A 26228-nucleotide genomic window follows, 5' to 3' on the forward strand; every position below is an offset into this window, starting at 1 on the left:
CACCAGCTAACTGGGGCAGGGCCTGCTGGAAGACTGCTCCATAGACAGGTCTGGAGGTGCCACAGCAATGAGAGGATGATGACAGAAAATGTGGGTTCACCACTGAGTGGGGTAGGGGACCAGGTGACAAAGGACATTGCAAGGTCCATGCTTCTCATAGCTTTCTATTTCTTGATCTTACTGCTAAGATTTGGCTTCAAGACTCTTGGAAACCTGACATCCAGACCTGAGAGAGTCTAGAACAAGGGAAACCTGTGCTTGGTAGAGAAGGACCAGGAAAGGGAACATTTGAAACAGACCAGACATACAGAAGTCCATGGAACTTGGTAGGATGCATCTGAGAGTGCTGATGGAGTTGGCTAATATCACTGTGGGGCCACTTTTAGTTATCTCTTTAAAGTTATGATGTTCAGGGGAAGCTCTCCTGTCTTTGAGAAAGGGCAGGAGGATCCAAGCCAGTTTTATCCAAACCCTGAGATGATGACAAAGCAAGTAATCCTGGACAACATACGCAAACACATGAAAAAGAAGGTGGCTAAGAGACATCAGCAAGGATTTACAAAGGGGAAATTCATGCCTGATCCGCTGGAAGACTTTCCTCCCAAAATGAGTGGCTGAGTGGATGAGAGGAGCCTAGTGGACGTTGTTTATTCTTCACCTTAGCACGGCCTTATACACTGTGACCCATAAATCCTTGTTTACAAACTAATGAATTATAGACTAGATAACTGGACAGTGATGGACACTGAAAGATGGCTGAACTGCTGGGCTTGAAAGCGTCATAGAGAGGTGCAAAGTGCACCTGGGACCAGTCACTTAGCAGTGTAGCTGAGACATCAAAAATGGGCCCAGAATGTTAAATACCTTCATTAACGACTTGGATGATGGACAGAGTAGACCCTCTGTTTGAAACTCTGAAAATAATACAAAACCAGAACTAGCAGTTTATACAGCAGATGGTTATGCTGTCATTCAGAGACATCTGCACAGGCTGAAAAAAACTGACCAATATGAACCTCATGGGGCTCAACAAGAGTGAAATGCCAGGTACTGCACTTGGAGATGAATAACCCTATGCACCAGTACAGGCTGCAGGCCAAACAGCTGGAAACAAACAGTAGTACAGCTGCAGGCCAAACAGCTTGGCAGAAGGGGACTGAAGGGGCTTGGTGGACACCAAGTTGATCAAAGTGCCCTTGGCAGCAAAGGCCAATTGTCCTAACAAAAGCCTGCTGGGCTACATTGGGAAGAGTGCTAACAGAAAGTTGAAGAAAGTGACTCAGCTCTGGTGAGGCCACTCCTGAAGTACTGTTCATTCCTGGAGCACAGTTCATTCCTGGAGCACTGTTCTAGGCTCCTCAGTACAAGGAAGACACAAACATGCTGAAGCAATTCCACAAAAAGAGTCACTAAAATGATTAAGGGATTAGATCATCTCTCATCTGAGGAGAGGCAGAGAGAGCTGAAACTATTTAGCCTGGAAAACAGAAGGTTTATCAATTTGCGCAAGTACAGGATACTAGGGAATAAACAGCCCAAGGTTAGTGGCATCCAGTGGAAGAAAAGGTGGCAATATGTACATATTTGAAATGTGAGAAATCCCACTTCAACCTAAGGAAAAGCTTTTTACTCTGAGTGTTCTGAAAAGCAGTCACACAGAGCTTGTGGAGATTGCCTGGACTCAAACCCCAACTGCACAGAGCCCTGAGTAACCTGCCCTAAGAAGGGCAGGAGTATTGGACTACACAATCTTCCAAGGTCTCTTCCAGCCTCAGCAATTCAGTGATTTCAAAACTCATTGACATTCTGAATACAAGCTGTAAAAATTTGGATAAAGTACAAAAATCCAGAAGACCAAGTATGTGGCAGCTGCTGAGACATTGCAAGAGACAGAGAGTGAGGACATGAAGGAGCATTAGAGAGAATGCAAGAGATATTGAGCACTGGCTTCTGTTTCCTTCTGCTGCTTCTCTCAAAACTAAGTGCAAGTTAAAGGAAAACTGTACTCTAACTTCTTACATAAACCACTAAAAGCAAATTTATAAGTTATACCATCAACAATCCAGTGCAGAGTAACTCTACAAAATAATTTTCATTTTGTTTTTGAAAAGCAATGAGCACACTTACTCTGCAACATCCTAGCTCCTCTGCTGTTACAATGACCGTTCCACACTTCTTCCCAGGAATTCCTCTGCAAGAAAACACAACCACATCACCTCAGTTCCTTAATAAACAGTTACAACTGACACAGAAAGAACAAGGTATGTTTTCAAGCCACAAAGCTGATGGCATGCAATTCAGTTTCCCTTCTCTGACACTAGTCCTGTGTCAAAAAGTCGGTTTATCCTAAGTGAAATGGTAAATGAGTTGCATATTTATTCTAACTAGAAAGAAACAAATCTGTTTTGATATTAAAGGAAACAGCATTAAAAGTTTAAATAGGTTGACATAGTACCAGAATTCTACTGTCTACCCTCCCGTTGATGTTTCCTTTAGCGACGACTCTGCAACTGATTTGTGAAAAATATCCTATTGCAAATTTTACCTAAACAAAACCCCAAAAATATAGTTAAAAGTAAACACCAGCATCATTTTACATTTATTCTGAAATGTCTGCGAAGACACTTAATAATCTCACCATCATATCTGATACAGGATAATAAAATAAATTACTATTGACTCAGATAGCAATTAAAAACACATGCTGCAACACCAGGAAGCCCAAAACATTTCCTAAGCATAAAAAGCAGCAAAGAAACAGAAAACCCACACATAATCTGATAGTACTCAGTCCCAGCAGCCTTTGGGAGGGGAACACACTCAATACCAAAAGCCATAAGCCTTACAAAAGAAGGACAATGTTAACATGATGGTTGATAAAGAGGTGAAATACTTCATCAAGATTAGCACAGGATTTGTCTACAGAACAAAAAGTTCTCATTATTCAGGAACTAAAAACTCTACCAAATGACTTGGACAATTTTGGATGCTATTAAGTACAAACTTTGCACACTTGGTCTACATTCATGAAAATAGTACTGGACCATTTACAGACACTAAAGAGTTTGTTCTCTTACAAATTCTCTTACAAATCGTTCATTAAGACAAATCCTTAAGTGTAAAGTAGGCACTCTGACAAAAACTCCAGTGGTCACATATCAGGCAAATGGAACAAACTTTAACTAGCAATAATGCTCTGTAAGAAAATAACAAAATAATTTCAAACTCGTCAAATTTTCAAGTACCAAAAAAAATTATTTAGAGATTCATCATTACAGACCAGTCTTTCCACTTGGCAGAGAAATATTGCCTAATACTATGCTGAAGACAAGCATGTAAGAGCTCTGTTTAAATCCAGAATGCAGTGCCATTACCCATCTTCCTTAAGTCTAAGGGATAGCTGGTAGTGAGCTACCTTGGAACTTGTTCTATGGCACTGAAATCACAATAGAAAATTTATGTTCAGGCAGCTGGTTTCTCAGGGTTTGTCTGGGAAGAATTACAGATCAGGGTTTGTGGGGTAATAATGAGTATTAGAGAGAGAGAGATTATCTGTAACCTGTATTGCATAACCTGTATTGCATAACCACCATTCAGGGCTAGTTATCTGAAACTCAGATATAGAAAATGTGCCAGTCTAAGTGTGAACAAGAGTGCAAACCGAATAAAGGAAAACAAAATCTGAAAAATCTACATTAGTGTTGGTCCTACTGGCTTGAGAGTCCAAAACCTGTAGGTTTCTCTACAGTGATCACCTCTTTTGGGACAGTATTTGAAGGAGCAGGTAATTTCATTGTTAGAGGAATAGAACAGGCAACCATTACCAAATGAAAGGTTTTCAACAATAGCTGCACGTCTAGATAAGATACAGTCTTGAGAAGTAATTATTGTCTCATTAGAACAAATGGTTGCACAACTGAGACACCACATCTGCAGCACCGAGAGAAGTTTAAAAGGACACTTGGGCTTTATTTGGGCTTTAACGAGGACTGAAGGAGGACCTTTACAGAATCTGTGTAAAAGATGACAATTTATGTGGAAATTCAAACCTGAGAGGTGAAAAAGAGCCTCCAATTTTTCAGTTTGGAATTCCACTGAGGCAAGGATGGAACATTTTTCAGGTCATTCAAAATGTTACATTCTTGTCCCTGAATTTGCAGAGCCTAGCTCTCTGACAGTCACACCCACAGACAAAAGGATAGGACAAATATATATAGGAAGTCACTTCAGGTGTTTTTCTATCAGTTGTGTTAACAGTAAGATGACAGGAGAAAGAACTTCACATAATAGGCCAGCTGGCTCCAGTACAGCCTCATTAGCTGGCAATGGCACTCAAATATGAGTAACAAGCATAGAATGCTCATTAGCTTTGCAATGGCCCTATCTCCTCATCAAAGGGAATCCCTACAGGAATGCACTTAGCAGATCCTGAAAAAAAAAACATTGCTCAGAGTTATAAATGTGGCTAGCATCTTCTCTCTAGGAAGACAGAACATGCAAAGATCTAATTCTGGATAATGCCTGAGCAGGTGACACCCTCTTAGAGAAAAATGAAACCATGTAATTACTGGAAGTAGATGTATCTGCACATTATCCTTCCATGCCAATACAGCTGGAATGTGCAAGGCAAGTCCAAATCTTACACATGGAGTTTGTCTTGAGAAGGCATTTAATAAATCTAGTGACCCAACATGTAAAGAGAACAAACATTACTGTTAAAATGACACATTATCCATTTCACCTTCTTTGAATCACTAGAATTATTTTCCAATAGAAATTATCCAAAACAAATGTTCACATCTGTACCTGGACAGTCTGTAAAACAAAGTGCAATACTGAAGTATGTTCTTGAACAAAAAATGTTCACTGTCATAAGGACAACAGGCTATCACACTACAATACTGGGAGCAAGACTCTCCTGTGACAGACTGCATAAAATTCCAAGTCCTTAAAAGTCTCAGAAACAGAGAGGGAGGTTCAGGGGACAATCTCACAACTGCCAAGAAGAAATACTGTCCGGTTCATGCCTCAGAGATGTAATCTGCTGGTGCTTGTAATACCAATGAAACTGCAAGGCATGCATGCCATGGAGGCAAAGAAAAATGTGAATTGTGCCACCCTCACTTTTGTACTTGCCATGAAGATTAGTGCAAGGTGTGTTTCAGCCTTCCTGCATGACCACAGTAATGGTGACCCCCTAGGCTTGAGATGTTTTACTTTAACTTTGAGGAGGGACAAGAGTGCCCTTTCACTGTAGACTTCCTGAGTGAACTTTCCCTGATGATACACAATCTGCCTTGAAGATGGACAGCTCACAGCAGCCATGGAGTCCTGAGCTGGGTAAGACTTTTGTGAATGCCTAAAGTAGATAGAGCTGAAGAATAAGCTTCAAGGCTTTCTAATTTTCATTTTGAAAGAAGATCAGAGCTTACTTGAATGCCAATCAGAGAATGGAATTCAAGCTTCTCAAATTGCCTAAGTATAAAAAGTGCTAGCTCTGTAGGGCAGCTGATTGGGACTAAAACAGCACCAAGAATTCTCTTCTTTGTGCATCCATTGGCAGAGAACTGAAGAGGGAAAATGTTAATGAACTTCAGAAATACAGTCAAAAGATAAAGCTCTCTTAACTCATAGATCATAAACAGCATTCATGCTATGAGAGCTCAGACTTGACTTCATAAAGAGAACAGTAAATTCAAAGCAGTAAACATCTCTAAGAAGCAAAGACATGCAATATTGTCAATTCAATTCTCATTGTTTGATTATTAAGAGACATTAAACATACACCTATAAGCAAACAATTCTGCAATGCAATACAGTAGTTTCAGGAATAACAGAAATGTCTCCTAGACACCCAGATATCCAGACTTCAGAGTAAAGAATGGCCAACCACTCAGGCACAGTTGTCAAGTCACAGCACTGTCAAAAGCGCCAATGACAAAATAAAATAGAGACACTCCAAAGAACTAATAAAAAGTCAAATACTCTCTCATTAACATGTGTCTACCCACATGTTGGGTCCACTTAGTAACTACCACACAAGAGAGTATCAGAACCCAGACCTGAGAAATGCTGATTCACCCAAGAGAAAATATATTACACAGGGCAACACAACTGTGAAGTAAGATCTTTTTTCCACAGAACCTTCACTGCTATTTTTTCTTTCCTCATAGATATTTTCAAACTTTAAACTTCATCTGTTATTCATTTCAGACTTCATATAACCTATACCAAATGCTAAACTGCAGCATTGATGCCTTTTAATCTACACATTCAAAATAAATTTCAGGAATTTTTCTCAAAAAACTCATGTACTACACTGAATAATTTACTAATTGAGGACAGAAACAAATTTGAAGACCTTCAAAAAGTCAGGTAAGATTCATCTTACTAAATGTAAGTGCCTCCAAAGCCAGCACTTTCTCTGAACAAGTGACCACAGGCTTCCAGTAGAATCAACTGGCAATCCCCAAAACCCACTCCATGGAGTTGTGACAGTGCAATTCTCTGTAGCAGCCAGCATGAGCTAGGCCTAGACAGTGAAAAGTCAGAGAGCTGTTGTTTTACTAGAATTAAACAAAATAGGGCCAACCTCCTGTCCCACTTGACAAGACAGTATTTATGTGGCCAAACTGTGCAGCTGTTGAGAACTAAAAACCTGTCCAGAAGAAGCAGTGACTGCGTGTTGCCATCCCACAGTGCCGGGGCTCTGGTTCTCCTGAGACAGCCCTGCAGCTGGGCAGGGACTGTTTCTTTAATTGTGAATTGTGATACTGGAATTCCCTTGCCTGTGCCTTGTACATCTGTGGTTCTTTGACTCTGTGGAGATGGGTTTCCACCAGCTGGTGACTCTCCTAGGATGGGTCTGAAAGTAGCCAGGGCAAGGTATTTGGGCTCCCCCACCTACCATTGGGACCCTCTTCTCGTTTGTTTGCAGACAACCTTTTTAATCACATAACCTAACACCACTTTTCTATTATGACACTTACTGTACTGGTCCTCAAGGTTATTTCCTACACACTTTTATAAAAGTTAAATATCCAGAATGGGATTAAGGGCAGAATCACAAAATACCGTTGTCTAATAGCCACAACATTTGCTGATGTTAATAATTTTGTGTGATTGTATTAGAAATCTGATAATCTGGTCAGCTGATTCTTCACTGTTTCTTTGCGAAGTTTTTTGTACAGGAACTCAAATGCTTGAACAAAAGGTAATAAAAGTTTTATGATGTGCTAATTTGCAAACTAAAACAAAACATTTTTTTAGAAGAATACACTCAAGGTGTTTCTAATGTAAGATATAACAAAGTCGACAAAAATTCTGGATTTGCTAATTGTCCAAAATGAAACTTAAATTATCATAGCCCATATAAAGATTTCTATTGCAGGTAACTATTTACTCTCTCTTAAAAGCCATATGTGTCAATGCTGTCAATACCTCACAGCAAAAAAGCTCCACAACTCTTGCCTCATGCAGCAGTATGCATTCATCCAGCATTCCAGAATACTTACATAATTGATTTTTCCAGTCTGCTCCCCTGTGATCCCACTATTTCTCCCAGTGTACAGAACATTTGTCCCAAAAAATCCTGAAAAGCAATAACATAAAATCTCAGAATTCATATTACACACAAAGAAATTTGGGTTCCCATTTATCTGAGCTGTTCCCTACTGAAGAACAGATTCCACGGATCTCCACATCTTAGTAATAACTATCCAATAATGAATCATAAACAGACTCACTACCACCTATTTGACATAACAGTAAGTTACATTTACAGATATAATTCTAAGGCACGACACAATCACTACAGGGAGGCTGTAATTTGAGATCAATGGCTAAAGGCATCATCTTTGCACTGTGAAGCACACACACAGCATTCCTTCTATTATCCTCTTTTCCACTGCTCCAGGTTCTCAAAGATTCTCTTACCAAAGCCTTCCTGTATTCATTTTTTAAAAAATTCACGTAGAAGCCTCTGAATTCTACTCTTGCATCTCTAAATTTTAAAGTTACTATTTCATCACTCCCACTTCAAGAAAACATGAGTATAAAAAGGCTTCTTCTAACACTGAGACACAATCAAAACCTGCTTCAATTTTAGGACCTAACAACATATCAACAAATTGCAGCATATTATATAGCTGAAAAGGTATACATGCATGCTCAAACATGCCCTTTGCAAGAGTAATGTCCCATTAAAATTATATTCATTAGCATTACGTGTTTTCACTCATAACACAATCACTGTGTTTGTCTCTATATTCCATATATAGAATATATTCTATACTCTATATCTCTATCTGATATTACTTACAGTCCAAAGAAAATAAACATACTTAAGAACTTAAGCATTTAAGTACCAGAAATTATCATAGTGAGGAAGAACTTACATGTTTTGACAGGTTAGGACTCTTTGAGTCAACATCATAGCTTAGGGGAAAAAAAAAGAAAATTTATATCAGAGTTGCCAGATGACATATCTGAGGACAATTATGTAAAGAAACAAGAATCAAACGATTCTTTCACCTGTTGCCATGTCTGCAATTTACACAAACAGATTCATGAATAGAAGTCTCCCAGTAAGGAAGGCAAATTGAGTAATCACATGTTATAGGACTATGGTTCACTAGTCATTTGAAATTAAATAATTTTCAACAAAGTGCAAGCCTTAAAGAGAAATTCTTTTGATACTCCTGTTTGAACAATGAAAGATGACAAAAAACAGACCAAAAGTTAAAAATTATCCCTAGAAAACAAACTAATTTGTAAATTATTTTCTTAGGTAATTTTTCAGTCATTTGAATAAGCAAACAGAACTGACAAAAAACTAAACTGCTTTCAGCAAGAGTTTGACTTGTTCTTTTGAGTTTATCATAATCTTGGTCTTCCTCTAGATAGAAAATGTCATAGTTTCCCTTCCATAATCAAACCATGAGGTTGAAAAAATTATTCTCTGAATTTAAGAGAAGTAGAAAAGAATAATGTAAGAAATTCATACAGGATTCCTAATCTCTATACTTTAAGAGTCTTCCACCTTTATTAGATAATCCAAGTAATATTTTTATCAAATAATCCGTTGAGATTCAATACCAGTAACTAAAGTGGAAACATTTTTATCTGTTATGTTACTGCCCATCTCAGGCTCTCCTGCATGTTTCTATTCCCACTGCATGGAATGCCATCCCTTTGGCTGTGCTGCCAGAACTGCTTGCTGGGATGCATCATGGACCAGATCACAAGTGAGGATTACAGGAATACCATAACATAACTAGATGTAGCACAGTACAGTGAAAGCTCAAGAAACATCTTTATAAAGAAAAGAAATCCCTATAAGTGTCATTAACATGAGTTAAAACCTCCAATTAAAAGCAAACTGTTTGGTGAAATTGAACAGAAAAACACAACTTATAATTTGACCTGAGATATAGCTAGAGAAGTAAAACAAAGAACGACTTCATTGGCAAAATCACTTACTAAGTACCAGCTGTGAGCAGAAAGGGGCCTGAGACACCGGTGGCTGTACATTTTAGGGAGGGGGTCATGATCATTTATTTAAGCACCAAATATCAGAGAGATACTTGCCACTTGATTTTTTTTTTCCCCGGCAAAATATATGAATCTTATAAGGAATTTATTTGAAAAATGACACTTTGGCCAACAGCAGTGCACAATTTCGCCAGGAACTGAATACAGGAAACTTTCTAAATTTAATCCATGAGTGGCTATATGAGATCCACATTTCTAACTCAGAGTTCCAAGACATTTAATTTTGCATCCATCATTGTTATAGTGCTCTACAGTAAATTCACACCATATGGCTACGTGGTCACTCAAAGACAGCAACAGCTTTTCAGCTTTGAGTTCAGAACAGACTTGAGTCCAGGTAACCCAGGACAGCAGCAAAAAGCAGTCAGGTCTTTCTGATAAGTACAGAGAATGTGTGATATTTACAGCTTTTCCTGAACAGATAGGAGTCCATTTCCCTGACTACATAAAGAATTGAACAGGCAACAGTGTTTTCCCTTCCAGGTCCAAGTCCTCTCCAGATAGCACTTATCCAGAACGTCTTGACAAACTCCCCTTTCTTACTGTTGACTGAGCTTGGCTTTCTCTTTTTCAGTTCATTTCTATAATTTTCCATTTCTACTGTACTGGCCCCTCCCCATAACTTACATGCATCCTATGAGAAGCAGGAGGCAAACAGACACAGATTTCCACACAGCTCTCACTGTGTGGCTATTGCAGCAATGCTTTGTATTTGGAGAAGAATCCTTTATTTCACAAATTGCTTAGTTTTTATTTAAAACTTGTTTAAAATAACCCACAATTATTATACTCCACAGATTGAACGACATTAAACCCAACTTTTAAAACTACAAATAAAGTCTACATCAGGCTTCCATTGTGAAAGTTGAAGAATTTGTACCTAGCCACCTCAAAGCACCCTGTAATCTTCCTGGCTTTAAGTATTTCCTTTCATTCCTTGAAATAGGTGGTCTAGTACATCTTACAAAGGAAGTGAAAAGAAATAGGAAAAGGGTTCTTCAACTAAAAAACGACATGCAAAGAAAATTTGTGGCCACAATGCATAGTTTGATGCAAAACTGCAGCAAAAGCTTAATTATCTATGAGAGTGATTCATACTCTCTCCTAGGGCAAGGTTAAGAAAGAAATGCTAATAAAAAGAGAGGATGAAAATTAAAAAAAAAACCTGAAAGAAATACCAAAAAACAACACAATCTTGATTATCAGAAAGACTGAAATAATTAGAAAGAGATGACATGCAATGGTGACATGACCTGGTGACTGGATTTTCAATTCTATTTTCCAAAGAATAAAGTTAAAGTCAAAACAATTTCACCAGTGGAACGAAATGAGCACATCTGGAATATTGTCAAAAGCCATCTACTTCTAGAACAACTGCTACTGTTTTAAAGCCTTAAAATTTATTATGATTAGATTCATAGTAAAGAAAATTTTGGCTCTGTTCTACTTGTACGGTATTTTATTTCTGGACAGTATATCTGCACCTGTGTTGCTGGCTATGCTGCAAGAATATTTTAACGTTTTGACATATTTTCCTTTCTATTTTCTGAAAGTAATAATTGTAAGCATAATTGTACTTTTGACTAGTTAACATCTGCCAATTTCTTAAAACTCAGTCATTATTATGTTACACATTTATTTCTGAGGAAGCAATACTAAATCAAATCATGTTTATTACATCCATTTATCCTATGTCAATAGATACCATCTCACTTCAAGTTAATTTTATGCAGGACAAAACTTTACATCCTTACAGAGGCTGCAATATTAGAGTCAAAGTTAACTTACAAATCAAATCGCAGATTCTCTCTTTCTTCAAAGAAGTAGTCCATTATAAATTTTCTTACAAAATCTGGATTCAAAGTATTATCAATTACTTCTGTTCTTCCAAACTGTAAAAGAAAAGTGTAAGTTTAAGCTACATGCTATAAGGAAGTATAATTAGACTGCCAATACCAGGAATACGTGAGATATACGACAGCCTGTAAAAACTTCTCTCAAATAGATGCCATGAAAGAAAATGACATTTTCACATGACTGTGTTCACATGAATAGATCAGTTACCTGTGGATCAAGACAATGGCAGCAGACCTCATATTTCAATAGAGTGGTACGTACTTGTATTGCATGACCTAAACCATCAGCTCCCAAAGCCAATAAAAAAACCCACAAAAATCTGAATCCATTAAAAAAATCTGTTTCCTGAAAAAAAGTGCACCAAAAAAAAACCCCCACCAGACACAACAGCAAGCAAAAGCCTGCATATATTGTTTATTGGAGACAGTTTTAAATATTAGGGAACACAGTCCTTCCATTGCAAACGTATCATTTTTTGCACTGTCCATCTCCTGTTTCACCCCAGTTCAGCTCTCTTCATGGCTCCTCTCTCTGAGCATTTGGCAAAATGCCTTTTCCTTCTCCATGTTTATAGGAGGTGCCTCAGCCCCTGTCCACCTGAAAATATTTTAATTTTTAAAAAATTCAAACCTTAACTGGGGAAGGCCCAGAGCAATCTGGCCTGACTTTGGAGATGGCTTTTCATGGATCAGGAGGATAAACCAGAGACAGCAGATGAATAGGAGGCTAGACAACACACAGGTTCCTTTCTCTTAAATTATTCCATGATTGCCATATTTCAAATATCATGGGTTTAAATTTTATAGCTCCATTAGAAATAGAATTATGTATGAATCCAAAGGAAAAGCCACCTCAAGAGAAAAAGAAATTATAAAATGGCAGCTAAACATCAGTTTTTTTAAAATAAAAAAACTTCGTAAATTTTTAAGTACTTTTCATCTCTTCAATTCTGCATTTTTTTAAATAGACAATATTTCATTTTACACTACAACCATGTTGCCCTTGGGAAATCTGACAGATTTTATTTACAATGCATTACAGAAGTGGATCAGTAACCAAAGATAAATATCCAATGTACTGATGCTCAAATCACAGTGGGACCAGAAAAGGCTTAACTGAATGCCCTTTACACTGTCACCTTCATCTCTCACTAATCATACTTAGATTGTAACAAAACTCAAGAGACTGAATTCAGTGGCACTACTAACTTTTCTTTAAATTATTTTAAATTACTATTTTGGAGTTTAGCTGAGGCTTCAGGGGTTTTTTATCTGTTTACCTTTCTACATGGGTTACACAAATTATTCCCTCACATATGTTTCCCTAAATGATCTTAAAGGCCTTTTCCAACTTAAATGGTTCTATGATTAAACTACTGCAACTAATTACTCAGCTGACAAATTACTAATAGAATTTACCTTACTTGTAACATTAAAATGCAATTCTCTAAAAAACATTAGTCTACACTTTTCAGCTAAATTAAGCACCTTTTGAAATCCGTTTTCCCAATTATCTACAGCCCTTTTAAGCAGAAGAGATTACTTCTATAATCCAGTCACTTATGAGTAATAACATAGTTACTCATTAATAAGTTCTCCATATGGCCTACTTTCCTCACTAACAATTGAGTAAACTAAAATTTCAACATGGCCAAGAAGCAAAAAACCTTCAGAACACTATTTGAGAGAGTAACAGAATCAATGTAACTATTTAAAGATACTAATCTTCTACCTACCACCATAATTTTTTTACTGCTGGTATAAGTATAATATGCCAGAACATATAAAACACAGTCCTGATTAAGCCCCTCCACAATGCCAACCTATTAATTTTGACCATTGTAACAGATACAAGGAATGGATTCTACTCACTGAACTCTACATGTGACACAGTCAAAAGTTTAGGCTTTTGGTTATCTCTTGGAGGCATTTATATAGAATGATTCATCTGATCTAATGCAGACATCTAAATTAGGTCTGGTGAACTGCCCTCAGGATGTTATTTTTTCCCACTAACTGTAAACAGAAAACTGAGTTGCATATATTTATACCTGAACCTTCTGATAGACAAGACAGAAATAGTTATGATTTAAAACAAAAACCTCAGGTTTTCTAGCAACTGCAATGTTGAAAGTCTGCTTTAATGTCTGTAGTTCCTAAACTTCCTCTTTAATTATATGTACTTCTAGGTAAAATTATATTATAATCCTACTGTCAGGGCAATTATAATATTAAAAATGGTAAGTAATTGTTTTAACAGCTACACAAGAGAAGTATGAAAATCACACAAAGTTACATATGAACCTTAGACACTAATAAAAGCCAAAATTTTGACAAAATCATCTTAACCCTGGACCAGAAGAGGACCCAAACGCTTGCGTGATGATCTAAGCTTGACAACCAAACCATCAAGGTACCAAGCCACCTGTATGACTTAAGAATCCACTGTTTCCACAGTTTGCTATCCAGACATTCAGAACCCTGTGTATGTCCAGAACATCTAATTAAACTGTGACCAGGGAATTCCCACTATGACTCCCTAAACAGACATTTCTTCACAAACCATCAGAGGAATGTGATCCAGCAGGCATACTGAGAGGATGTCTAGTACCCACTTAAGAACAACACAAAGCAACAATTTAGCTAAAAACTACAAATTAAACAGGTACACTGATTCATGTACTGCAGAGTTATATGAGATTTTCCCCAAGCATGAGACAAATCCAATTCTCTCTTCCTGACAGGACTGAATCTCACATTCACCATGTTTCAGCAAAGCAGAAAATACAATTCTCTGGCCAATTGGCAAGGACACCAAATATAAGAGATGAGGTTTGTTTTCTGTGTCCCTGGTCACCTCCCACTGGAAACTTTACACAGTGCAATCACATAAAATATCTGAAAACAGCATCAGACCTCTTCTCTTTTACAGGGAAAAATAGTAAGATAGTACATTCCACTCTTGGCTCTATTCTTAAAGCCCATGGCCATTACACAGTGAGGCACCTGTAGTGAAGTTCCACCAATCCTCTCTGAAGGCAGGTAAATAGTGTATTTTATCAGTAGAAAGATGACCATCCTTCCCCCAATACTACCTGTTCTTTCAACATTAGAGGAGAAAAATTAGATGATTAATACTGGAGAAGAGTTCCAGGCCATAAATGTTGATCTGCTGCAGGTATCCAATTCTGAGGTACTTGGTTGAGTTTCTTAAGACGTATCTCTCCACAGTGTTTCCCCTCACAGATAAGATAAAGTCCAACCTATGCATAATATCAACCCTCCCTTGGTTACCTACAATAGTGTACACTCTATTGAGCAGCATCTAACTTCTCTGAAACACTACATAGCAAAAGTAGATCTTGACCAAAACTACAGGCTAGTTTTGCTGACACTGACCAGTCACCACAGCTCAGTCCTGTTTGAATGCTTTCCTCTTGAGAGCCATACACCTATCCTTAGCCTTATTCACAGCTAAGTCTGGTTTAATTTATCTGAGGGACACTGTAAAATGGGAAACTCATGTATTTTCTCTACATTGTTTTCTTTTCTTGATGGAAATGTGTGATACAGATATGGAAATTGAGATCAATGTGACTATGTTTTAAGTGTTTGCTCGTACAAAGGACCCCCATAAGCCTAGCATGGCACCGAAGAGGCTATGACATGCCCTCTTCTGCTAGGACAAATGACCAGCCTTAAATATACCCAAAATAAAAAATAAATTGGTAAATACACCCATGCATATGAAAATGCATCTTACCTCTCTCCATTCTTTGTTTCCAATGGCTTGTGTGTACAAAACACAGACTGCAAAAAGAAAAAAAAGTTTCGTTATTTTTGAACTTTAACATATCCTTAAATTAAGTGAACTAATTTTGCAGTCTCTCGTGCTGTGGAAATTAATAACTAGGACAATCAAATAGTTATGTTTTCCCTCAACTGCCAGCAAGCCTAACCAGACCGGAGACCATGTGGTGTACTTGTTGCAGAAATCAGCTAATAAATGGAGTTCTTCTAAAATGGGAGGCAGCACTTAATGCCTGACCTCCAGCAAAGCACTTAACAATCTTTAAAGGCAAAACTGGATAAAAGCAGGTCTTCTTTAAGTGTGGGTGGTCAGACTATTCTAGATAATTTAATGCACAATTACCCTAAAATATGCAAGAGAGAAGAATATTCAAGTAAAAAACCAAATAAGGACCCTACTGAAAAGAAACAAGGGGAAACAGAACCAGAAAAAGGGGGAAAAAAACTTCTTAGGTTTTCTTCCTTAATTTTACTTCAAATTATTGATATATATTTAAGCACCTCACACGTACATACTTTATTTTTTAAACCAAAGCCTGATTTAAAAAAACGAATCAATTAAATTTGTTGACCTAACCTGATTTTGAAAGACCAAGCAGAAGAATCCCACAGGTGTCACTCAGACCTCTATTTCCAGTACAGCACTCACTACACATTAAGCTGCAGCTTTCATCACAAGGACTGGTGACAGGGGTGCAGTGACTACAGCCAGGTCTTTTAAACACTGTTTTAAGTACAGATCATTTGCACTGAAGGAGAACTATAAACCCTGTTTTCTAGTCTTGAACTAGTTGCAGGTAACTATGATAAAGCAATTTTTACCTGAAATTCCTCTTCAAACTCCTTCTAAACAACAGAAATGCAGATATTTCAACTTTTTTTTTTTCTCAACAAATTCTTTTCCTGTACCAATCATTATTTTTCAAATGAAGGTAAAAATAATATTATTTTAGGTTGCAGCCTTGAACAACAAAGGTACAGGTTTGATTTTGTTCTCAGTGAAGTCAAAATCATCAGCAGATGAAAGCAGAAATTAAGCCAACCTTCTAACTACATTTTCTTCTTACTTGAAATGCATTTGCTCCACACTAAAAAAACCCCAAACATATCCCCTTAGGCAGTAGCAAATAAGAGGAGAAACAGAAAAAAAACAATTTCAATATTTTAGCTCACATAGAAGCTAAAAGTTAACACTTTTATTTTTTAAGTAAGATATCTTGTATACGGAAAAAGCTTTTACAAAAAAAAAATCAAAATATTTTTAGATGTTTGTCTTTCTCCATTTACTCTAAATAAACCCTTGGCAATTATGTGCCTACCTTTGGTTACTGTTTATAGCAGAGTGAATCCAAACCAAAAAGCCTATTTTCACAACACACTCTGGAATAGGCTGCTGGAGTGTATTACATGAAGAATGAAGTGAAATGGAAAAATGTGAGAAAACAGAAAGAAATAAAAACTATGAAAGCAGACAAAGAAAGTTCTGTAGGTTACTGAACTTCTGACTACTCATCCAGAATTGTAGAATCATAGAATATCCTGAGCTGGAAGGGACCCAGCTGGAAAGGATCCATCAAGATCATCGAAGCCCAACTCCTGGCCTGGCACAGGACACCCCAAGAGTCACACCCTGTGCCTGAGAGCATTGTCCAAACACTTCTAGAACTCTGTCAGGCTGGTGCTGTGACCACTGCCCTGGGGAGCCTGTTCCAGTGCCCAAACACCCTCCGGGGAAAAACCTTTTTTCTAATACTCAACCTAAACCTCCCCTAACACAACTTCATGCCATTCCCTCAGGTCCTGTCACAGAGAATAGAGCAGTGGAAGCTGTAGACTGCAATAAGGTCTCCCCCTCTAGGCTGCAGATGTGTCTGACATTTTAAATATAATAAAAATATAGACTAATAAGCAATCATCTCATCCAACATTTTATTATAAGTACAAGGTGCAAGTCTGACAGGGATACATACACATGTGCATCTCAAACTGACATTTCAAAAAGCCAGCCCTAATGAAAGCTATGGGAAAGACATACATTCCAGTCTTTCCAACAAATACTTTGTAAATTTGGAACCATTTTTAAAATTCTTCTATCTTTCCTCTAAATGCACCCCATAAATTTTAGGAAACCAACCATGATACTGGTCTCCATCGATGTTAAGATTCACTATCTCGAATGGAGAGACTTTTGTAAAGATCCTGATACACTAATTGCAATAATCACTCAAAAACTTTGTCAAATTCATATCCAACTGGAAAAATGCAGATAAATATGGTAAAGTTGTCCTAAAGTACTTGAAATACTCTAACCAGAGATTAAAGGCTCCATAAAGCAACCCATTTTTTTAGCAGAAAACAGTTAACAGCATTGTCATGAGGGAGAAGAAGGAATAAAGGGAGATAAATAATATTTCAAAAGTCATCATATCATGCAACCATAACCTAAGACAGAGCTGAAAAAATAATTTTTCTCTCATAATCTCAAAAACTGAGGGAGCAATGAGAAAGTTCACAGCAGCATATTGATGAAGAGTAACTGAAGAGAAACCCTTTGGAAGGCTTTGCCATATGAGTTGATCCAAGACAAAATACAGCTACATCTACAGTCAGGAATATTAATATTTAGTAATTTTTAACTCTGGACACTGATACCACAATGTCATATTCAAGGTAAATTTAATTAAATCTTGCAATGCAGAAGAAGGTGGAAGTGTCAACACTTATTACTCCGTTGTAGGTACACTTCCCAAAAATATTATTATTATAGACTGCACTGTCCTATTTTTGCAGAGAGACTGGGCCTCCCTTACCTGCTCTTGTCCCTTCCCTTTCAATGTATATATGCTGGCAACTACTGTTATATCAACACTGCCCATCTCAGTTTTCCCAAACACACCACCACATCTTTTCCATTTCAAGGAAGACTTACCCACAATGAAATGGACCTTTTTCCCATGCTACCTGAATCTTTTCATGGCACCAGTACTAGCAGGGCTCTCCAATATTCTTCACTAATCAGTTTTTATCCCTTCCAGGCAGAGGTGCCCTAAGGTCCCTTTGTCCCAGCTGCAAAGAGATTCTTCTTATTGTTACTGTTCTCCAAGGGGAGATTCCCCTGGGAAGTTTTTATGTCTTCAGTTGTTCATCCTGGACTCTTTTGATAATCAGTACTCAGGAGCTACAGGGTTCCACAGGAGGACATTTCATCCAACTGTGCTGCTGTCAGCACAGCTCTGCAGGGCTCAGCTTGAGTTGTCAGAGCAGGGGAAGAAAACAATTCTGCCCGTCATTAAACAGAAGAAACATGCCGCAATCATTAATCTGGATCTCCTCGGCAGGTCTTATCCCTGCCTCATCAAGGAAGCACTGCGCTAGCTCAGCTTTCTACAAGAAAAAAACCAAACCAACAAACCCCATAGATTTTAAAAAAAAAACTACTCCTAGAAAAAATGGTCCCCAAACTGGGAGAACAGGATGCTACAGTAAATCAGTATATAAGACTTGCTTTGACTCCACTGAGCAGAAAGCACTGTCAGTAAGAGGCTTTGGTATTGTTTAAAATACTTAATGAACAATGGTTTTCCAAGCCTGTCCCATCTGTATCTACTATCTCTACTCTACAGTTATTTCTGTCACTTGCCTCTGGGGAGGCAAAGTGACAGATTCCTCTTGGCATGAGTATTCTAGATTGCAGGGAAGTGGTCAGAATTGGGACACTGAGTAGCAATTACAGTATCAAAAAAAAACAACCCAAAAAGGGCCAAGCATATCTCCTAAAAGAATCAGGAAAATCACAAATTCCTTTTTAATTTCAGGAGAAGGCAATTTATACTGACATGGAAGTCATCTACCTTCATGTGTGTCCCTCCAAGAAAAAGACCAAGAAGATAAAATTGGATTTTTACTACCGGTATGATCCTTAGATAAATGCATTGGAGTATGAAAAGAATATTAGAACTTGCCTAGTCAAAAGTAATGACACTTCAGCATACAGAATGCCTTTACATGGTTCCATCTTGTATGAGATCTAATGGTTGCAAATTCAGTGGCTGTAAAAGTAGATCTTGTGACAGAGGCAGGATGCTGATTTTAGCACCTTTTTAGCTACAGAATAAACTTACTATACACAGAGCAGCCTAAGAATGGCCTTTATCCAAGTGAGTAGACATGGAGAAAATCTGTCCTGCTGTACTTCCAAATACAGAAGAACAAGAACCTTTTCTATTACTCACCTGTTTTACAGTAGGGCCATACCTCTGTGCCCAACTAAGGGACAGTACAAGCAAACAATCTAAATAGGCTATTAAAAAGCTCTGCAGAGTACTAAAACTGGATGTACACTGTTTGGAGAGGATTTGAAATAAAAGCTGCACTGACAAATAATTTCCAGAGTGCAAATACAGTATGAGTACTCCCAGAGTCAACAGTTTCCCCCTTCTCTCTTCACCAAGGATATATTACTATACTACATGGTTTTATACTGCTAACCTGTGACAGACAAGCCTAACTGGCAGCATAACTGGTATTCACAACTGGAGACCAGACCTCTAAAGCACACCACCAATCTGAGTGCTTTAAATAAGCTTTTTATATTAATTGAAAAAGTAGTATGTCACAAAATGATAAATAAGTTTGTGATACTTTTAAAATATTTCCAGATACTCTGAATCCATTAAAAAATACCACCAGTTTACCTCTCAGAAACATTTTAAAATAGATACTAAGATTTCTTTAGGTTTTCCTGCCACTTTGTTTCCATGTTTTTCCCAGAAGGGGTCACCCACCAGCCAGAGTCACTTTGGTTCATCCCTGTCCTGGGTTGTAGTTCAGGATGTATTCTATCACCATCTTCAGTTAATGGCCCATCAATGCCTTCTGCATGACTCAGAAATAACTCCCTCCGGGAGTTATCTCTCTCTTTAATGGGCCATCAAGGCTCTCTTCCATGACTCATCATCCCATTGTGAGATGCTCCGCCCATGGGGAAGAGCCAAGCATTCTCACCTGGATATAAGCTGGGATTTGGGACAGTAAAAGCAGCCCTCACCCACTGGATTCCCAGAGGACCGGAGCTACCAAACCTTTCTACAAGATTTCTGTTTCAGGAAGACCACCTCATCTGGACTGTTTCCATCACCCTGATCAGGTTGTATTCTGACTCTGTCAGTGGTTTTTCTTTTTGTATTTATTTTATTTTATTTTATTTTATTCTATTTTATTTTCCTTTTCTTCTCATTAAATTTTATTTCTGACTTAGAGCCTCTCACTTGGTTTGTTTTCAAAACCACAACAACCCGCCTGGGCTGTGCACAGGCCACAGAGCCTTTGGAGGTACTGCCTTTGCATGGAGCATCTCCTCTCACAAAGGCATCTCCAGCAGTGTCTCTGCACACACGTGGCTCTGGCAGTATCTTCAGCAGCTCTGTCTCTAGCTCAGAACTGCTGACACATTTTTACTGAGGTCTGTTAGAGTGGGGCACTGTGTGCTCCCCTGGCTGGCACAGGTTCTGGCAGGCAAGTGCTACTCACATGGTTTTCAGAGCTGTGACTGTCACAGGGTGGTTCATGGCCTTCTCCCACACAGCTCACACTGCACTCCCCTGCCACTCAAACCTGCAATTCATGCCTAATACAGTGCACTATCTGATAAAAACTTGAAGCACTTGTCCATAATAATATTTGAGTGTTAAGTTTTTATAGACACCATATCACTTTTGGCAGTATGAGATCTCTGAATTCATTATGGGCAATAGTTCATTGAGCATTCTTCAAAACAGTTTAAATGTGGATCTTTTTTAACAGAATCACAGAATTGTTAGGTACCTTTGAAGATCATCCAATCCAACCCCCAACTAATTTTTACTACTTTTTTAAGCCAACTAAATTATTTCATTTATATGCAAACCACTCAGTTTTGTTTCTGTGTGATCTCCCTACACGAGAGGCATGGTATTGCCTATGTCTCCTCAGATTGTTTTTTAAAATACTTTACAGGTATTTTAAAAATACCTTTTTTAAAATGCTTTACAGGTTAGAAACATCAAAGGTACTGCTAACTTCTTGTAGCTTTTCCCCAGATAGAAGAAGCTTTTCCCTTCACAAGTGTATTGTGGAATCTTTCAAGAAATTTTTGATGCAGAATGGAAACATGTGCTCTAACAAAACTACTGAAATGTTTCATACTGCTACATGACTCAGTATTCAAATAGCAGGACATTATTGTATGACCAGAGACTTGATAAAATGTATACATGTCCTGGGTTATTTCCAATGCCAGTAAGCACAACATGTGGTATCCCAAGGAAGAAAAGCCCAGGCTTAAAGAAAGGAACTGAATTTCTGGATAAAAGCAAATGGAGAGTTGTAGGGGAGACAAGATGACACCACAACCTAAGGACCAATCTATTAACAATACAAAATTCCTTTGAGTAACAATATCAGAAAAGAAAGGAATTTTTTTGTGATCTCAGTTCCTTGATTAAAGTTTTCAGAAAGCATCCAATACAGGAAGATAGTAATGGATTTTAAATAAAAAGTTCCATCATAAATTAATAGACCTGAGAGTTTTGGGGGGATCCAGTCATAATGCAGCTTATGTGGAAAGTGAGTGTCACTAGCTTACAATTCTGAAAAGATTAATTCAAAAAACATCATACTACTTTTGATCAGGAAAGATAAGTGTTTCCCAGAGATTAATTAACTTTATTGTACTTTTCAGCATTTGACTCTAAAATTAGTGGACAGTATATATTAGCAGCAACAAATGCTTCTAGTCTTTAATATTTTGCCTAATGGCTTTGAAAAATATCTAAAACAACAGATACTAAAAAAGAAACAATAACCTAACTTTCCAGAATTTTATTAATTTTAGGAAACTTTAGGTTAAATACTAAATAAGGGACTATTCAGCTCAGGAAAGCAGTATTAAAAACGGTCTATAAAGTTCCAGTTTTCATAATATTAATTGTAAGTGTAACTTATCAAGTACAACTTAATTATTCTAAGTAATTGTCATAAAGACAATGTAAAATTAACTGACACTGAAGAAAACCACCCACCTAATTTTATACCAGTGTCTGCACATTTAGAATACATAATTAGAAGAAACAACAAAATACTATATACTCACTCGGATCAGATTTAGAAAATGTATCTCTGTCCAAAAGATTTCTAAAAAAAAAAAAAAGAAGAGATAAAAGTAATCTTAGGTGCTAAAAAAATTGTGAAAGATGCAAATCAGACACCAATGCACATATGTTTTTAACATTTTTAATCAGGAGTCAGATTAGTCTTGTTCCCTCCTAACACACAAGACTTAGTCAGCTTACACAAGACACTGGAGTCAGCTTACATTTCATTATCCATTTTGGATTTGAGCAAACTGTGGCTCATATACTCCAATACCATGAATCAAAAAACAATCACCTGTACGTTATATATACATGTAACAGGCATCAGGAAGAGAAATACCTATGAATCACAAAGGTCTACCAGATACTATCTTGCCACTTCAACCCAAAAAACTTTGACTTTACTTAAAAGAATGGCTATGTGATTTCAGAGCCATCAGGAAGTATCTCTAAGAATCTGTCATGGACAAGGTAGGTAAAGAGAACTAATCCATACATAGAACACATATAGGAATAAATATTAATATTGTTATGGAATGCAGTCCCAATATCATAACCATACTTCAGCCAGCTGAGAATCATTCACAGACGAATGGACTTAAATTAACAATTCTAAAGAATCAGGACTGACCAGAAACCATTCTCAGAATAGTCACCAGCACTTCATCATTCAAAAACAAATTAAAATAAATAAATTTTTAAAATTGTCTCGACAGACTAGAAAAATGTTCTGAAAACAGGATGCCATTGTCCTCTGAAAAAGGACAAGAAAGAGCTAATAAACTTTGGAAGGTATTAAACTTAACAGCAAAAATTCAGGTACATGGAGCTGGATATACTGCAGTTATGTCAAAAACAGTCCTAGACATCACAGTTGACCACAAATTGAATGGAAGTCAGGAGCTTTGTACCTTTGGGAAAAAGGCATACTGGAATACACAAACGAAAATGCCACTTTAGACTAATTGTCTGGTCTTCATAACACTGATAAACACTCAAATCAAGCAGTAATGTTTTGGACACTCCAATTTCTTGCAATCTAAGACAGGCACGGAGCCACTGGAGCTCGGTGAAAACAGAAATAATCGGAAGTATATAGACTGTATCTATGAGGAAAATACTGCTACAAATTGCAGCTGACCTCGATGTAGGCAGAGCAAGCAGGAACAGGTTTAACCACAGATTGAATCTTCTGCACCGCAGGCACAGAAGTTGAACTTCATTCCATCATTTTACCATCTTTCACTGTTAAACATGGGAGACATGATGTGAAATCTCCATTGTCTTCAAGAACATGACAGACAGCTACAATTCCTAGTAAGGTCTTTGATCCTAGCCCAAAGCAAAAGAAGGCTTAAATAACCAGTTTACATCCTTAATAGCTGATTATCTTTAATAACTAGTAGAGCCTCTTCAAGGGTCATCATTAACTACTCTCATTCAGATATAATCAAATTATTTTTGTGCTACTGAAGAATGCTGAAAAGTGTATTAATATTTTGTTAATCCAGATGTTCTAAGTGGTCCAATTAAGACTTCAGCAATGACAAGACACCATATCCCAAATTTAGGTATTACCAAGTTCACGCTTCAGTACAAGCAGTGTGAACGAAAAAAAAAAACAAAAACCTTGAGGAGAACGTTGGACAGACCTGCATTATTTAATCTAGCCAAAGTAGGCACTAGCTTTAATATCAGTACTTGTGAATACACCTGAATTCTGCATGCACTAATGCTTCTGAACTTCTCTAGTCCATTCAGAAGTGTTATTTTTATGCATAAAACTATACTCAGTGAGACTGTATCCTACCTTAATGAAAAAAATGCAAGTATAAATTGGAAGTATTAAGAAACCCAGGAAAATCAGTGAACCCAAGTCAGTAGTTTACAATAATCACTAGAAACTACAGTACAGCAAGTTCTGCAATATTGGAATTGCCAAAATGAAAATTGCCTCCTATTCCTCCTTAATTATACATATCTAATTCCTGGTAACTGGAATTGGATTATCCCAAAATGAACTGCAAGAAAACCTCAAGATTAGACTTACATGAAAGAAATAGTACATTAGATTTTGGAACAGGCCTCCCATACTCACCATTAGCATTCCAAACAATTTTAATTCCTCTGCGTAATGACTATACAGTGACCTTACAATTGGTATGTTAGTGTTTGTCACTGTAGATTAGAATTAAGGAATTTTAGTCATGCTAACACTGAGATAAGGTGTTTTGAGTTCTTTAGATATTTCCTACTCTTCTTGTGTTCCTTTTTAAGTTTTGTTCCCCTCTATTTCCCCATATACATACTAACATAAAGAGTGGCCTGGTACTGTGTAAAGCTTATCTATCCTGATACTTCCAGCAGCTGCAAAAAGCAGACGCCACAGGAGCAGCATAAAAAGAAGGTGAGAATCTGTAGATCTTTTAGATCTTTTTGAATCTATAGGTTCTAAAAGAATCTTCATAAATCTAAAGAATCTTTAATGAACAAAGAAGCGGTATCCCTGGAAGGATTGCAAGGGTAGAGACACCCAAGTTTAACACTGTAATTTAGGTCAGTTCCTGCAAGGAACTGGTGGTTTTGAACTAGTACAACCTGCAACACCCTCAATTCAACCCTTTCCTACAAATAAACACACACTTTCCTACAAAAAACCCCAATGTTTTCAGCAAAGTTTGTAGCACACCTGATTGTCCAAATCATAAACAGCCAACCAAAATAGTAACATAAAACCTTCACAAGCTGTTCAAGCAATGCAGCCAACTTCAAAAGGAACTTTAAAGAAAAAGTGACACTAGGAAAAAAAAAAAAAAAAGGAGTCTAATTTGGCCACTAAATCACCTAACACCTCAATACACTGCTCAATTTCATTTGTTCATTTTCACTTCAGGGGGATAACAATCAAAGTACTCCTTTAAATATAAAGTACCTATGCATAGGACAATCTACAACTACAAGAAATGGTAACACCAAATAGAAAGTAGAAAACGTATTTCTAGAACTTCAGATTCTGCACATGCTGAGCAATAGAGTGTATGTTTTCCCTTCTTCCTAAGAAAAACATTCTCTTTGGTAGCAAAATGTTCTGTCTCAGAAAGGTTCACAAACTCAGAAACCAGAAATACCTGAAACTTCTTTTTCTTTCTCCTAATCAAAGTATCAAGAGAAAGCGACTTACATTTTAACTGAACATGGTGAGTATATTTTTTCTATGCCTATTAAGCCTTTTAGATAAAGCATGCAAAAAGAAAAGGAATGTTTTTTGATTATGAGGGAGGGAAAAAAAACCAAAACTTTTTTTCTTGAGAAACATGCATATCAAACACCTATAGCAACATCTAGGAACATCTGTGCAGAAAGCATTATTCTACCAGCACAGATCTTGAAGGAATTCATTCCGCACTTGCCAATTCTGCTGTGGACCTTCAAAAACACTTGCAACAGCATAGATGTCTAAGGGGAAAAAATGAATAGGAACCATGGCAATAACGCTGGAAATGCTGAGATAATTTTTCTTCTGTATAATGAGAGCAATTTCCCAAGGGTGAGAAAGAAAGTGATCAGTAAATAAGATAAAATGCATGTAGCTATGCCTCACAGAATCATTTTGTTCACACACAGCTTCATAAACTCCATAAAAATTTATGAAAATAACAGTCCAGTGCTCAAGAATTTTTTTAGAATAGAATGTTTCAGCTGGAAGGAGCCTACAATGATCATCCAGTCCAACAGGCCACCACTTGAGGGCTGACCAAAAGTTAAAATTTGTTATTAAGGACATTGTCCAAATGCTCTTAAACACTGCCAGGCTTGGGGCACTGGCCTCTTTAGGAAGCCTGTTCCAGTACTCGACCACCCTCTCAGTAAAGAAATGCTT

The 26228-nt window shown here is 37.4% G+C and overlaps 1 protein-coding gene across 10 annotated transcripts in view; it reads right to left on the reverse strand.

Moving 5' to 3' along the window:
• The window catches only part of CPNE8 (copine 8), a 75589-nt gene that overhangs the window by 39172 nt on the left and 10189 nt on the right, over positions 1–26228 (reverse strand). For 6 of the 10 annotated variants that reach the window (XR_010743557.1, XR_010743559.1, XM_066318615.1 and 3 more), the window contains exons 2-7: positions 22348–22388; positions 15172–15218; positions 11341–11444; positions 8397–8436; positions 7515–7591; positions 2128–2191 (exon numbers count right to left, since the gene is read on the reverse strand). Coding sequence is in view for 6 of the 10 variants with exons in the window: in XM_066318615.1 (XP_066174712.1) it covers positions 2128–2191; positions 7515–7591; positions 8397–8436; positions 11341–11444; positions 15172–15218; positions 22348–22388 (373 nt within the window). In the remaining 4 variants the exon portion in view is untranslated. Of the gene's footprint in view, positions 1–2127; positions 2192–7514; positions 7592–8396; positions 8437–11340; positions 11445–15171; positions 15219–22347; positions 22389–26228 lie in introns of those variants that run through there. The other 4 variants (XR_010743560.1, XM_066318618.1, XM_066318619.1 and 1 more) reach the window with 4 other exon arrangements.

This window comes from Sylvia atricapilla, chromosome 5 (genome assembly GCF_009819655.1).
Source record: "Sylvia atricapilla isolate bSylAtr1 chromosome 5, bSylAtr1.pri, whole genome shotgun sequence".
In the NCBI taxonomy this organism is placed as follows: Eukaryota; Metazoa; Chordata; class Aves; order Passeriformes; family Sylviidae; genus Sylvia; species Sylvia atricapilla.